Source organism: Juglans regia, chromosome 11 (assembly GCF_001411555.2).
Source record: "Juglans regia cultivar Chandler chromosome 11, Walnut 2.0, whole genome shotgun sequence".
In the NCBI taxonomy this organism is placed as follows: Eukaryota; Viridiplantae; Streptophyta; class Magnoliopsida; order Fagales; family Juglandaceae; genus Juglans; species Juglans regia.
The window spans coordinates 9,580,210-9,594,160 of record NC_049911.1 but is presented as its reverse complement, the minus strand read 5'-3'; the positions used below and the strand labels follow the sequence as shown (position 1 = coordinate 9,594,160).

General features: G+C 33.7%; 2 protein-coding genes across 2 annotated transcripts; both read right to left on the bottom strand.

Annotated features, from left to right (window-relative positions):
* Positions 1 to 4,508: 4,508 nt before the first annotated feature.
* Positions 4,509 to 5,955, bottom strand: LOC108997722 (cold shock protein 2). Its single transcript, XM_018974096.2, has 2 exons — positions 4,890 to 5,955; positions 4,509 to 4,802 (listed from the first exon to the last, which is right to left on the bottom strand). The coding sequence occupies exon 1, from the start codon at positions 5,662 to 5,664 to the stop codon at positions 4,906 to 4,908; it is 759 nt and encodes a 252-aa protein (XP_018829641.1). The 5' UTR covers positions 5,665 to 5,955; the 3' UTR covers positions 4,509 to 4,802; positions 4,890 to 4,905.
* Positions 5,956 to 9,017: 3,062 nt separating this feature from the next.
* On the bottom strand, positions 9,018 to 12,658 carry LOC108997713 (ferredoxin--NADP reductase, leaf-type isozyme, chloroplastic). The gene is made up of 9 exons (XM_035682769.1): positions 12,327 to 12,658; positions 11,986 to 12,223; positions 11,658 to 11,791; positions 11,393 to 11,471; positions 11,136 to 11,227; positions 10,927 to 11,004; positions 10,057 to 10,119; positions 9,719 to 9,953; positions 9,018 to 9,297 (listed from the first exon to the last, which is right to left on the bottom strand). The coding sequence occupies exons 1-9, from the start codon at positions 12,429 to 12,431 to the stop codon at positions 9,230 to 9,232; spliced, it is 1,092 nt and encodes a 363-aa protein (XP_035538662.1). The 5' UTR covers positions 12,432 to 12,658; the 3' UTR covers positions 9,018 to 9,229.
* Positions 12,659 to 13,951: the final 1,293 nt, after the last annotated feature.

Here is a 13,951-nt window from a genome sequence, read left to right as displayed (position 1 = left end):
ATATGACAACATTTAATATTGTAGAGCTCATTTTACATGTCTATCTCCCAACACAGCATTTAGCCCAACACAGCCAACTTACTCAGAGTTTCTATCATTAAATTTTGTAGATATATAACATGTGTGAGGGGTATGAATTTTCTTGAAACTGTTAGTGCTTGCACATTAGTCAATGGGGTACACAGTGTGACCCAAAAGAAAAGGAAGGAAGGTGCTAACTTAAATATGGAAGTTGATTATCTTTTTGTTCAAATTGAATGATTTTTCAATTTAGAGAGGGATAATACTATATAAACATTTAAGAGCTCGTTTAGATAGTGAGATAAGATGAGATGATATGATTTTAGATGAGTTGAATAAAATATTGTTAGAATATTATTTTTTAATATTATTATTATTTTAAATTTTGAAAAAGTTAAATTATTTATTATATTTTGTATGAGAATTTAAAAAAGATATAATGATGAAATGAGATGAGATATGTTGACAGTATTTCTATATCCAAACGAGACCTTTTAAGAAAAATCGCGCATCATAACCACAAGATCTATCCAATTGGTAAGGTTTAGTGTGAGTGAATTGAACATGAAATGAATCCATATAGCTAAATGCTGTTTGGAAAATTCAAGCATTACCAAAAATGCTAATAACCCACTGCTATGCGTCTACTTTATTAAAGAATCATAATCCTCAGATAAATTTATAAATAATATTGTTTCTTGAAATTTGGTCCGTCCGTCCCTTGGAAGAAAATGGAAGAAGGTGTTGCATGCTTATGTTGGTTGTTTCCCAAAAGGCAAAGAAAGATTCTTGAGCTGAAGGGTCGAAAAGTACTTCAGGTCCAACTTGGACCGTCAAAGGGACCAAACTAAGCAGATGGGCACATAATTCCTCACCCTATTAGATAATAATAATAATAATAATAATAATAATAATAATAATAATAATAATAATAATAATAAACATTCTCTAAAATTTCTGAAATATTAAAGCATTTTAAAAATATCAAATTATATATACTTTAATCGTGATACCAATTATATAGTACAGTCCCAATTATAATATTTGAAGTGCAAATTTGAAAAAAAAAAACTTTAAATGTGAGGACCGCGTAGAACTGAGGGAAGGAATGACAAAAATACTTATGACAAGGAGGCAGCGGGGCAAGAAAAGTGCAGCTAGTCTAGGAGTAAGATGAGCAGCACGATGTAAAAAGCCTAGCATAGATTAGTAAGCATCGAGTGATGCAGGATGGTTCGCCTGACACCAGGTGAGCAGATGATGTGTTGACCATACCAATATGAGCAATAGGCAAGGACAAGCTCTCATTGATAACATGGAGGAGATAAGAGTGCCGCAAGTGTCGTACCCAAAGGCTATACTCCATAAGAGATGTTATATCTGGAGTGAGGCAACGGAAAGAAAAAAAAAATATTACAAACCTGCAGGTCATATCATCTGGTCTCAGAATGTATGGTTCAGAGTTAGATAGTCCTTATTAGGAGAAGAATTGTAAGGATTTGACACAAGGCAAGCGGCAGGAATGTACACATCTTTAATAGATTTTTTTAGCCATTATTAAATGCATGTTTTACTAGAACTAATTAGTGTATTTTAGCTAATTATTTTTATCTTTTATTTGGTTAATTGATTATATGCATGTTGTTTTGGACTCTAAACTCATATTTAGGTTAAAAGGTTATTTATTCATTATGGTAAAAAAAAAAATCAACTAGTCCAACAAAAAGCCCAAAATCAAATCACACATATAAAACCGAACCAAAGTTATAAAAATCGAAAGTTCCTGTTACCCAAATGAACCAATCGGGTTCGATTTTCAAAATTTCAAAACCGACTTAAACGCTCGACAATTTATCCAAAACTGGATCAACCTAATATGGTTATACTCTTAGCAATTGGGGATTAATCTTTAGTTCAAGAGGCTATTCAATATCCACTTAAGCTAAAGGATTGAATGAATTGTTGGTTATGGAAACATACTGCTAATGGGGAATTTACCTCTAAATCAATTTCGGATCTTTTGAGGTCTCATTATTCAATCTTCCCATGGGCTATACTTATTTGGAACCCTATGCTTAATTATCTAAACTAAAACTTGGTTTGCTCTTATGTTACCAATTGCAGGTGATGGATCCTTATGGTTAAACAGATTCCATGCTTCTAGTACATTGGCTACACAACCAAAAAAATCCTCCATGGCAGCATTTCGAACTCTGGCATCACATCCTCACCTTTTATTCAACATGTTTGAATTTCAGTTTGCAGTATGTTTACCTTTAAGGGAATGGATTGGCGGATAGCTTGGCTAATTGAGGAGCTGAAGAAAAAGATTTCTCTTTTAGTTCAACTTCTCTACTCAAAGCATTTGTATGATTTATATACATTGGATAGGTCAAGTTTACCTCATTTTCGACACTAGTTTTTCCTTTTCTCCATTATAGTTAACAGTTATAAGTGAATCGTTATAGGACTGCTTTTTTAATTATTGCAACCGCCATAGCATTCTAAAACAATGAAAGGTATTACTCCGCAAATGTGATGATTATCAATAAAATTTAAGAATATCATCCATCTTTTAAGAAAATACGTAAATCACCCATGAAACCTAAACTCCTGGAGATGACTAGCACAGCAACCCATCGCATGGCCAACTACTTAAATTGCAGTTTGATCCCCGAGGATCACCAATTCTACCTATGAACAAAGCATTAAATCAGAGGTCAAGGCCACGAAGTCGGACCTACCCTGACCACGAAGCTGTTAAATGATGCAATGGCCTTGAAGTGAGTCTCTATAAGAAAACAATCATTCTTGGTAAGCCTACATATACTTTTGTTCTAAATGATAATCTGCATCGATCAATTCTGAAATGAAGAGGAGAAGAGAAAGGGCTGAAGGAGAACATTCCACCAAGACAACCATTTTTGTTGCCAAGATCATTATCATAGTACATTGTCACTAATGAAGAAATGCCCAAAACAAGTTAAGGTCATAGTTTGTTTGTTTGTTTTTTTTTTTTTTTCCCCCTTAATAATGAAGCAGGACCTCGCTAAGATAGGGACCCTTTAGAACCATCCATGAGAAGAAAACCTGGGAGACACGACCCCACCCATAAAAACTATGTATAAGGCAATCAAGGGGAACTTACAATTCAGAATCGAACCCAAGATTAGCTCACTATAAACACTTCAATACTGCATTGGGAATATGAATGACCAAAATAGATGGGGCAGGTAATAAAGGTAGTCAAAAGGTGCCAAGTCCCACATTGACTACATGTAATGTAATGCGCCAGAATCCAGATTTAATATAACAGGATAAAGAATGGGATTTCACATTGTTTTGGGAGGGAGGAGCTCGTGCAATTTATAATGATTCCATGGGGCTTCAATCATAAATCTTGACTAGGTTTTTTTTAATTATAGACATAAATAGGGCTTAAACTTTATAAGCGATTCTAAACAAGCTTGATTTGACTAGTCTTTTTGGGGTTATAGCTTAAACACGACTAGCGCTTTCTATGAGTAGTTACATATTGTACCAGAGAGATTGTATGGCCATGTGATATTGGATAACTGCTTTATATGACGTTAACATAGGAGTTTGTAACACCACAGTCCGACATTGGAAAATGAATAACTCACAGTGTGGGTAGGTTATATAGGTATTCATGTGTGCTAAATCCCACATTTGTTCTTTGTGAAACTAGGCTTTATAGTGATTCTACCAAAGCCTAAAATTGACTGGTTTTTTCAGGATTATATGCTTTATAAAGGTATTCCCAAGCCTGCCCTCTTGACTACTAGGCTGCACCCTGCTGAGTAAACTAAAGTCTCTAATAAACCCTTATGCACACAAAATGTTTGGGCTCTACCTCGTTGGAGCCGAACCATTCAGTAAGGCTTGTCCTAAGAAGGTGGTAGGAGGTTCCACTACACATAGAAGCACATCAATCATGGATAATTTCTAATACTTGAATCAATTTTATAGCCAGAAATGGAACGCAAAAAGATTTACAGATTATTTCGGATAATCTGATCAATACAGTTAAACAACCAACACAGACTGATAGATTCCTCCCATACCCCATTGTCTGTGCAGTGTATGTTCTAAAGATGCTCAAATACTTTTTTTTTTTAAATAAATAAAAGGTGGAATAAAGGCAAAGATTAAGATGCTCGGCTACTCGCTATCTAAGCATGTGTTTTCAATGCCCTAGTGGATCATACAACCCATGTAAGTGAGTTAATGACTGCCTTCTTGTCGTCAAAACGGAGTGTGACTTCAATTTTGAAAGGCCTATGATTGTATATCTATTCTAATAACGTGATTGTCAAGGCCCTAGATTCACAAATATTAAAATTTAGAACAATACAGCTTGGAGAAAGATCTAGGATTTAAATGGTGAGCGTAGTTCATAACTAAAACATATGCAAACAACCTAAAGATATACCAAATGGGTGATTTACAAAATCTTAACACTCTTAACCAAAATGAGAGCAGAACCTCCCAATAAAAATATAATATTATTAAATATATAAAAGACAATATTAATGACGCAGCTCATAATAGTAGATAATCAGGCCATCACATCTAATATCACCAAACTAAATATCGAAGTCGGTTAATTCACAATTGAAGAAGAGAGCTGATCGGTTAGAGAACATGTCAACATCCCTAGTTCTTATCCGAACCACACCACATCTGTGTTAGGCATACTGAAAAAATGCTATCGAACAGCCGATCACCAAGTCAAAACCAGCACAAAATATAAAACCATCCTGTGTATAACCCCCATAATTAAAAAGTAAGCATTAAGAAACTAAAGATCAAAATGGTCAGAAAAAAGAGAGAATATGTACTATTACTCTTTTTTCTTCATAATCAAGCGACGTCAGGGCATTCTTTGGCAAGGTGTCCTTGTTTCCCACAGTTGAAACAGCCGCTTCTTCCTCCGCCACCGCCACCGCTGAACCTCCCGGAAATGACATTGTTGCGGCAATCCCTAGCAAGATGACCGAAAGCCCCACAAGAAAAGCACGGGCCACCACCACCGCCACCGCCAGCACTACCGCCACCCCTGCAGTCCCTTGCCAAGTGCCCGAACCCACCACAGGTATAACACGCGCCACCACCGCCACCACCACCGACGACGCCGCCGCCATTGTTTCCGTTAGGACAGTCCCTAGCCATGTGCCCAACCTCACCACAATTGAAACAGCCACCGCCACCGCCACCGCCACCGCCGCCAATGTTCCCTTTGTAACAATCCCTGGCCAAGTGCCTAGGATCGCCACAATTGTAACAACCGGCACCACCGCCACTGTTACGCCTATCTCCGCCACCGCCGCTTCTCCAACCGCCACCACCTCCGCGTCCGGACCGTACGTAACTGTCCTTCTTGTTGCCCTGAAGGGGAGATCCGTCGGGACCGGTGACGTTCACGGCCTTGGTCCTCTCGTTAACGCCGAGCTCGATCTGGAACTCGACGTGCTCGCCCTCAGCCAGGCTACGAAAACCCTCGGATTTGATGGCGGACTGATGGACGAACAGATCTTCTCCTCCGTCGTCGGGCGTGATGAACCCGAAACCCTTGACATCGTTGAACCACCTTACCACACCAGTGGATCTCTCTTCCGCCATTGGAACGAAACCCTAACCCTTAACTAATACGGAAAGGCCACAGACGAGCGCCTTAAATTTAATCAAAAAGCAAAAACCCTAAACGCATACGATTCTCTCCAAAATTCTCTAGAACGCTTGGGCCTTCTCCTAATAATATACCTCTTTCCTTTCAGGGATACATCTGACGTGCTTTCGTCTATGATAGCTAACCGTGGAGCCTCATTATTCTTTTAAGAATTTTAATTAATATAATTAATTTATTGTATAACATCAATCACCTAAATTATTCGAGTTCGAGTAAAGCAAGTGAATGACCAAATTATAATTTACATAGTATTATTTATTTAATTTTTATTTGAACACAAATAAAGTTCGAGCTCTTCGTCGAGTTACGTGATATTACAAACAGTTTATTTATTATTTAAATAAGCTTAAACATATTCACGAATTACTTTATTTTAAAAAAATAAATTATTTATATTATATCTTATAATTTTCTCTATAAGTTTTGATAATTTGAATTTGATTTTTTTATTAATATTTTCTTCTATAGTTTATAGATATATATATATATATATAATTTACTAAGGAGTTCAATTATAAAATAGTCTTTATTTTAGAGTCTTAGACATATTAGTTTGAGTTTGAGTAAGTATTAGATGACAAAATTATAATTTATATAGTATTATTTGTTTAATTTTTATTTGAATATGAATAAAGTTCTAGCTCATAGAGTTTTTTGATATTACAAATAGGAGGGATGTTACTTGCATGGTGCGCGGGGTGCTATCCACATCTAACGAACGAGTGTCTACCCTGCCCATGCGGAGGCAGGGCGAATGGGGAGCAGGGCCCTATTAATCATTCCTAACAATAGTTTATTTATTATTTAAGCAAGTTTAAACATATTCACGAGTTACTTTATTTTGACAAAATAAATCATTTATATTGTATCTAATAATTTTATCTATAAATCTTGACAAATAAAATTTGAGTTTTTTGTTAATATTTTCTTATATAGTTTATAGTAATTTACTATAGAGTTAAATTATAAATTATAACCTTTAGAGTCTTACACATATTACTAGGGGTGGGCAGCAAGGCCCCGCCCCTGCTGACCCGCCTTGTTTCCGCTCCGCCCCCGCATGGGTGGGCGGGCTATCCCGCTCCGCCCATGCAAGGGCGGGGTCTCCTGCCCCGCATAGAGGGAGCCTAGCGGGGGCGGGGGGCAGGATGACCCCAGCGGGGCCCCTCCCCGCCCCCCGCCCCCCGCCCTCGTTTCACATATAAATTTTTTTTTTATTTATATATATATAAATAAATATATTGTATATAGATATATACAATTTATTAAAGATTTAAAATTATATTCAAGTCATTGGATTGCCTTGATCTCCTAGACTAATCTTTATATAGGATGTCAAGGCAATACAATAGTCATCCTTAAGCAATGTGAGACTTAGTAGTAAGTCTCACATTGCTTAAGGATGACTATTGTATTGCATTAACCTCCTATATAAATATTGGTCTAGGATGTCAAATCAATCCAAAATCTAATTCTAATGACTTTAAGTTTTTTTTTTATATTTATAAATTTTAATTTATTATTTAAATTATATTATAATTTAGGTCTAAAAAAATATTTTTAGACTAATTTTTTTTTTTAAACACAAAGTAGTGGGCTAGGCGGGGGGCAGGAGAGAAATCCTCAATCCCTGCATGGTGTGGGGGAGGGTACCCCGTCCCACATCATGCAGGTATCACCCCTACTTATTACTTTGTGAATCTAAAAATGGGTTTTTTCAATGTTTTTTTACTCTCAATTCTGATTGTTTTGATCCTATAATCACAGATCCTTTAGATTTACTAATGAAGTTCATGCCATGTGGCTTATCTTTAGAAACGACTCATTTAATAAATAAATCAAGTCAAACTCAAGTTCAGCTAAGTCGAACTAAAATGGTTTATTGAATTATCTTGTTTATTTATTTCCTACATATAGAATATGTTTTAAGCTCCCATTTAGATATTAGAAATGTCTCATCTCATCTCATTTTATCATTATAATTATTTTAAATTTTTACATAAAATACAATAAATAATTCAACTTTTTTAAATTTCAAATAATAATAATATTAAAAAAGAATATTCAAACAATATTTTATTCAATTTTTATCTTAACTCATCTTATCTCGATATCTTAATGATTTTACATATTACTTGCCACAAGGATGGTTTTCTCGATATTTTTACCCTAAGGACCACTTTTAAATTTCACAAAAATCCAGATAACAATTTACGAATTTTCCCATGTAAAGTATATGAAAAGGAGAAAATATTAAGCACCAACGAAAATCTAGTTGAATGTAAATAATTTTGCTAAGATTTAAAGATGTTATAAATTACTATACTTATTATAGAATATATTCATAATATTTTAGCATATGCTTGGTAGTATGACTTTATTCTCTACAATATTTAGTTTATTGTGTAAATCAATCAATCAATATCTAATCATTACAAATTTTTAAAACTTTCAAATAAAACATAAAAAATAATATAAATTTTCAAATTTTAAAAGAAGAATTATATTAAAAGAATTATATTTTAATAATATTTTAACTTTATAATATTTTTATTCAATTTTTTCAATCTCATTTTCTAAAATTTAATAAAATATCTTAACTCAAATTATTTCACTATTATTAACAGAATTTTCATTTTATCTCAATACTCAAATATGCCCCGAGGATGATGTCAGATTAGTTATGGTCATACACTGATAACAAGGGTTTATTGAAGAATCAGATTCTATCATATAATAGTTTCGAAGTCTTTTAGGACTTCTAGAGTTTAATTATTGTAAGCATCTCATGTTCTAGACTGTAAAATGAACCAACACTTGGGACATACTAATAAATGCAATGAGTCAGGGCACCTTTAGCTCTAATGGGTCATACAGTAAATGATTGAGTTTATACACTGATTTATAAGTAGCAGTATTTAAATATTGACATGGAGAAACTAAGGAAAAGAGAAATAATATTTTCAGTCGTGAAGTGCGTAAATATTGTATAATTATTTTGAAAAAAATGAGTAAATATGATATTCACATGAAAGAAACTAATTTTTAATCGTGAATCCTACTATTTTTCAAAGCAATTGCATGATACTTATACACTTTATGACTGTAGATAGCATTACCCGAAGGAGAATCATTTTGCAATTACCTTAGTCATGTACATAAAGTGATGAAGATGAAAATATGAAGTTGAGTTTTGACAATTTTATCTCAAATATTATTATTATTTTTGTTTTAAATTTCACTTTAAGTTGGATTTGCTAACCATTTTGTCAAAAACATGGAGGAATTAATGACTAATGAAGTTGAAAAATATAGTTGAAGTTGGTTTCAACTCTATTGTATGATTATGACATATGATCCCTCATAAATAAAACTTGTAGAGGCTATACCAATACAAATTCATTAACAAAGGAAGGAAAAAAAAATTACAAAAAGGCTTTACCTATCTACAGAACGTGGAGGAAAGCATTGAAATGGGAGACAATCTGTAGTCAGGGATTAGTAGACTTCAACATTCCATTGCTCTGCCTTCTTCAACTTCTTTTTGTAGTCCAACCAATCAATGCCTGAAAATATTTTTAAGAAAATAATTAATATTTCAACCACAAAAACCAAAATAATTTTTAAAAATATCAAAACCTAAAAACAAATTATATTTCAATAACTTTTCAAATCTTTCCAACCACTTTCACAAATCTCAATACTAAACATATCTAAAAAATTAAAAATGCAGCCACTTTTGTGTATTCTTTGCGCACTCCACTGATGTGATCGGCCGTATCCTTTTTTTTAATATAAAATAATTGTTTTGGACAATCACATTAGTGGAGTGTGTAAAGAATACGTAAAAGTGACTTTATATAACATAACTCATCTTAAAAATTCTCAAAAACTTCATTCACCAAACATTTTTTTTTTATAAGTATTCATTAACCAAACATGGAGTAGTAAAGATCTAATGAAAGTGATATGCTGCGTAGTTCTTACCATCTCTAGCGGCCAATGACAGCATAATCTCGTCAATTCCCTTTTCCATCCCCTTGAGTCCACACATATAGACATAGGTGTTATCCTTCTTCAGTAATTCCCATAGCTCTTCTGCATACTGAGCCATTCGTGTTTGAATGTACATCTTCTCTCCTTTCTCATTTGTTTGCTCTCTGCTCACAGCAAAGTCTAGCCTAAAGTTTTCTGGGGCCTTCTCCTTCATTTTCTCAAATTCCTGTCTCATGCAATTTGGAGAATTCTCAGTCTTAAGTACTTTCCGTGTAAAAAGGATCAAAGTTTTTGATGGGTGAAGCGAAGGAACTCTGAATCTGTCTCACCTCCTTGTAAAGCAGTGAGCTGCTTGTGGGGACACCCAAGAAGAGCCATGCCAAACCGTTGAACTGCATGAGATTTCAAAAAGCTCATTCAGTATCAACAGGAATCATAAACAAAACCTCACAGCTACAGCTATTTTATCATGTGTTTCGGATGTTTATGATGGTTTCAGAGCAGCTTGAGGACACAGAAGACTAGAAGTTTGTCATGGATACTGGACCTTTAATAAGTACAATTGATTAGTTGCAGCAATAATGTTTGGCAAGAATCAAACATTTTATATGAGTTGAACTCAATATATAGCTGTTTAATGAATAAAAGTAAGAAACCAAATTCAAATATTTTTTAATTAACAAGTGCATAATTCAAACAAATGAATAAAATAATAAAAATGATTATTTATATTAACATAGAACTTCCCAAGACTCTAATTTTTCTTCTTTCAATTATATATATATATATATTTTCTTCCAATTTAGGATGCAATTATCCACCATTGTTCTTCAATTATGGCCATGAGAGTTTGGATAGTGACAGTGGTGGAATCAGAAATTTGTTGTAGGGGGGCCGAGCAAAGCTAAAACTATAATAAAATATTTTTTGTTCTATTTCTAGGTCAAAATAATCTATAAGATCAAAATAATTTTATAGAGGGGGAGCCAAGATAATTTTTTTAGAGAGGGGGCCAAAATTAATATACATATATAATCTATGAGAAAGTTGTAATGATGAGATGAGATGAATTGAGAATGTTTCTTTATCCAAACGGGGCCTTAAGCTCCAACTAGTTTACTTTCTTCATTACATGGTTCATGCCAGTGTTTCAAGTCAAAAAGTGTTCACTAACAAAAGAAATATTTCATTCCATCTACCTTGTAGTCATCATGCTTCTCAAAGAACATTTTCCACAAAAATGAGCGGAAAGGAGCAATTCCAGTTCCAGTTGCAAGCTGCAACAAATGAATCCATTAATATTTCCAATACATGGAAATCAAGTAACTGGAAAACCGTAATCAATATAGGTAGAATGCACAAAATTTCTCAAAACTGTACATGCTAAAGATGAAGAAACTGGATATACCATAATGATGGTTGCAGTGGGGTCTTTTGGCATAAGCATTTCTTTCCCAACTGGTCCTGTAATCTTTACTTCATATCCAGGTTTTAAGTCACCTGAAATACATCTAACATTTAAATCTACTGTGGTACCTTAGCTAAGGCATCTTCCATAATGTGATGATGTTACTCCCTTCTCAGTTACTACAAACTGTTCCTCATAATTTTAGAAAAGTGTTGAAAGAAAGAAGTAATTTCAGAGAACTACAGACTAATCCTTACACAAGAAATTTGAGCAGACTCCTTTAACAACTTCTCCTTTATCATTTGTGTATACAAGCCGTTTGACACACAGAGAAACCTGAATGAAAGTAAAAAAGATCAGACAACTGAATGTTCTTTTGTAAACCAAAAGAAAAGAAAAGGTGATTAATGTAATAAACATAATACAAAAATGACAAAACCCAAAAAAACTAGAAAAGAAATTGTAAAATTAGGCACTTTTGCTGTCAGATAAAAGATTAATCGATGTAAATTAAGAGCATACAGTTTTGGAGTCTCCAAAGTCGCCAAGGGCACTGCTGGCAATGGAGTATAGTCTCAACTTGTGAGGCTTTCCATTCTTGTCAATACCATCTGCAATTACCCCAATTGATTGCCCTTCTCTGTAGGGAACCTCCCCTAAGCCAAGAAAACCAACAGTTTAGCTCAGCAAGACGGATTTCTATATCAATCTCAGGTCAAATTAATCAATCAAAGTTCTGTATATTAAAGATGTTCTACTTAGATTCCTAATGTATACTGCATATTGAAGAGTTAAAAACAAAGTCACCTTTAAATGTTGATGGAGAATAAGAAAGCAAATGATCTCATACCATCAGTGCTGAAGACCATGTGCCAAGTTTCTCCAGGAGCATCATCCGCAGTAATCTTAGTGTTAAGGAGGCATCTCCCAACGTAAGGTTCCTTAGGCTTATACTTGTTCACAACCACACCTTCCTCCATTTTCTTGGACTCCTTCTCAACCTTTTTAGCAGGAGCCTCTGTGGTGACCTGGGCTCTGACAGAAACCACTCTTCCTCCAACAGAAACATCCCTATAGTGCAGAGGAACCTGCAAAAACCAAATTACCAGGTCATAAACTCCAAGCCTGTAACAAAGATCAACAGTACCAAATTAACTGTGTAAATTCTACTGTAATAATGCTGATACTTGCCTTCTTGAAGGAGATTCTTTCTGGTGAGATTATACTGGTTCTTGAGGGAAGAGATGCAGACTTGGAGGATGGAAATGAGACCGTAGAAGTTACTGCAGTAGCCATGGTTATGATGCAGATTGAAATAGAGCAAGAGATGGAAAATATGATGGTTTTATAAGAAGCATGAAAATGAAAGTGTAGGATCTTTTATATTTGTTGTTTTCGGGACTGGATTATAAGATTGGGTGGAGGATATTAGAGTGGGGAATGAGTGGCTGGTGGGAGGATAAGTGTACTGTGCTATGTAAGAATGTCACACCTCACCCCTCCCCACCATTTCTAAGCCTCTACTAACTTCACTATCTTTGAATCAAAATTTTAAAAGGACGTTGATGGCCACACAAGCATAGCTGCCCGTGATAATCAATCAAATATATTTAAATTTAAAATTAGTTTACTTGATTTGTCTAAGGAATAATTTTATTTTAAGCTCTTTACACTATATACTATTCACGTGATATAATTTAATTTAAAAAATAAATTTTAAATTTTAAATCTTACAAATTAAATTATGCAACATGGATGATGTGTAGTTTAAAGATTTTCAAATAACATTAATATACCTGGTACACTATATATTCTCATTCCATCGTTCTAAATTTTGACCCCATTTCGGTTAATTCGAATTATTTAGACCGAAATTTGCATTCCACACTATTTTAAAAATAATTTTAATTTTTTTGAGTTTGGATGAAATTTTTGTCAATCTATATTCTAAATAGCATTGATGTACTGTTAAAATTTAAAAGGTATCTATATCATTTAAATTTGTTTGTAACTTTAGATATATCCCTGCATTTATTTTTTATTTTTTTTAAATCTCATTATTTTTAATAATTTATCTGCTCTTTTAATTTTTTTTTGTGTATCAACACAAGTTTGTAATTTTTTTAATATTATCTTTTAACACCAATATTTCTTTTTTTTTTAATATTTTCAACGTATATTTATTTTAGAAATTTTCAATTCTTCCAGATATATATATATATATATATACACACACATAAATACATATATCAGCCCTTCGGACTTTGGTCCGATTGGAGTATTAGTCCCCCCTCCGCGTTGACGGAATTGTTGGGGTTTGGGATACCCTACCCTGCTTAGTCAGGGTATGGGGTTTTGTAATCTCTGTCGTGGACAGAGAGGGTATTTTCTCTAAAGATTTAGGTCTTTAGAGATTTACTGTCTGGACTAGACCATGTCAGTCACGAAAGTGTACTGGGGAGTCATTAACGATTGTAACTGATTTGTTTTTCAAATCAACTTTGTAAGTCCTCTCTTAATGAAGATTGACACATGTTTACTCAAAAAAAAAAAAAAAAAATACATATATCAGCAATGTTACACAACCTCCCAACCTCCACACGACATTGTTTTAAAAATTTTAAATTTTTTAATTTTTTTTTTAAATTTGTTTTGAGTTTATTCTTTTAAAACTAATTCAATTTTTTTTATTCATTATTCATATATTAAATATTTAATTAAAGAAAAAAATAATAAAAATTAAAAAAAATGTAGTGTATGAAAATTGTGTGAATAGTAAGAGATTGTATAAATTTTTTGATACATATATACATATA

Bases quoted from the DNA above. Each gene is read 5' to 3' on its own strand.
- LOC108997722 (XM_018974096.2), bottom strand. From the start codon at position 5,664: ATGGCGGAAGAGAGATCCACTGGTGTGGTAAGGTGGTTCAACGATGTC.
- LOC108997713 (XM_035682769.1), bottom strand. From the start codon at position 12,431: ATGGCTACTGCAGTAACTTCTACGGTCTCATTTCCATCCTCCAAGTCT. The intron at 12,224-12,326 runs GCAAGTATCAGC...TGGTTTTTGCAG, and splicing joins AAAGAATCTCCTTCAAGAAG to GTTCCTCTGCACTATAGGGA. The intron at 10,120-10,926 runs GTAGATGGAATG...AATCTCATGCAG, and splicing joins AGAAGCATGATGACTACAAG to TTCAACGGTTTGGCATGGCT.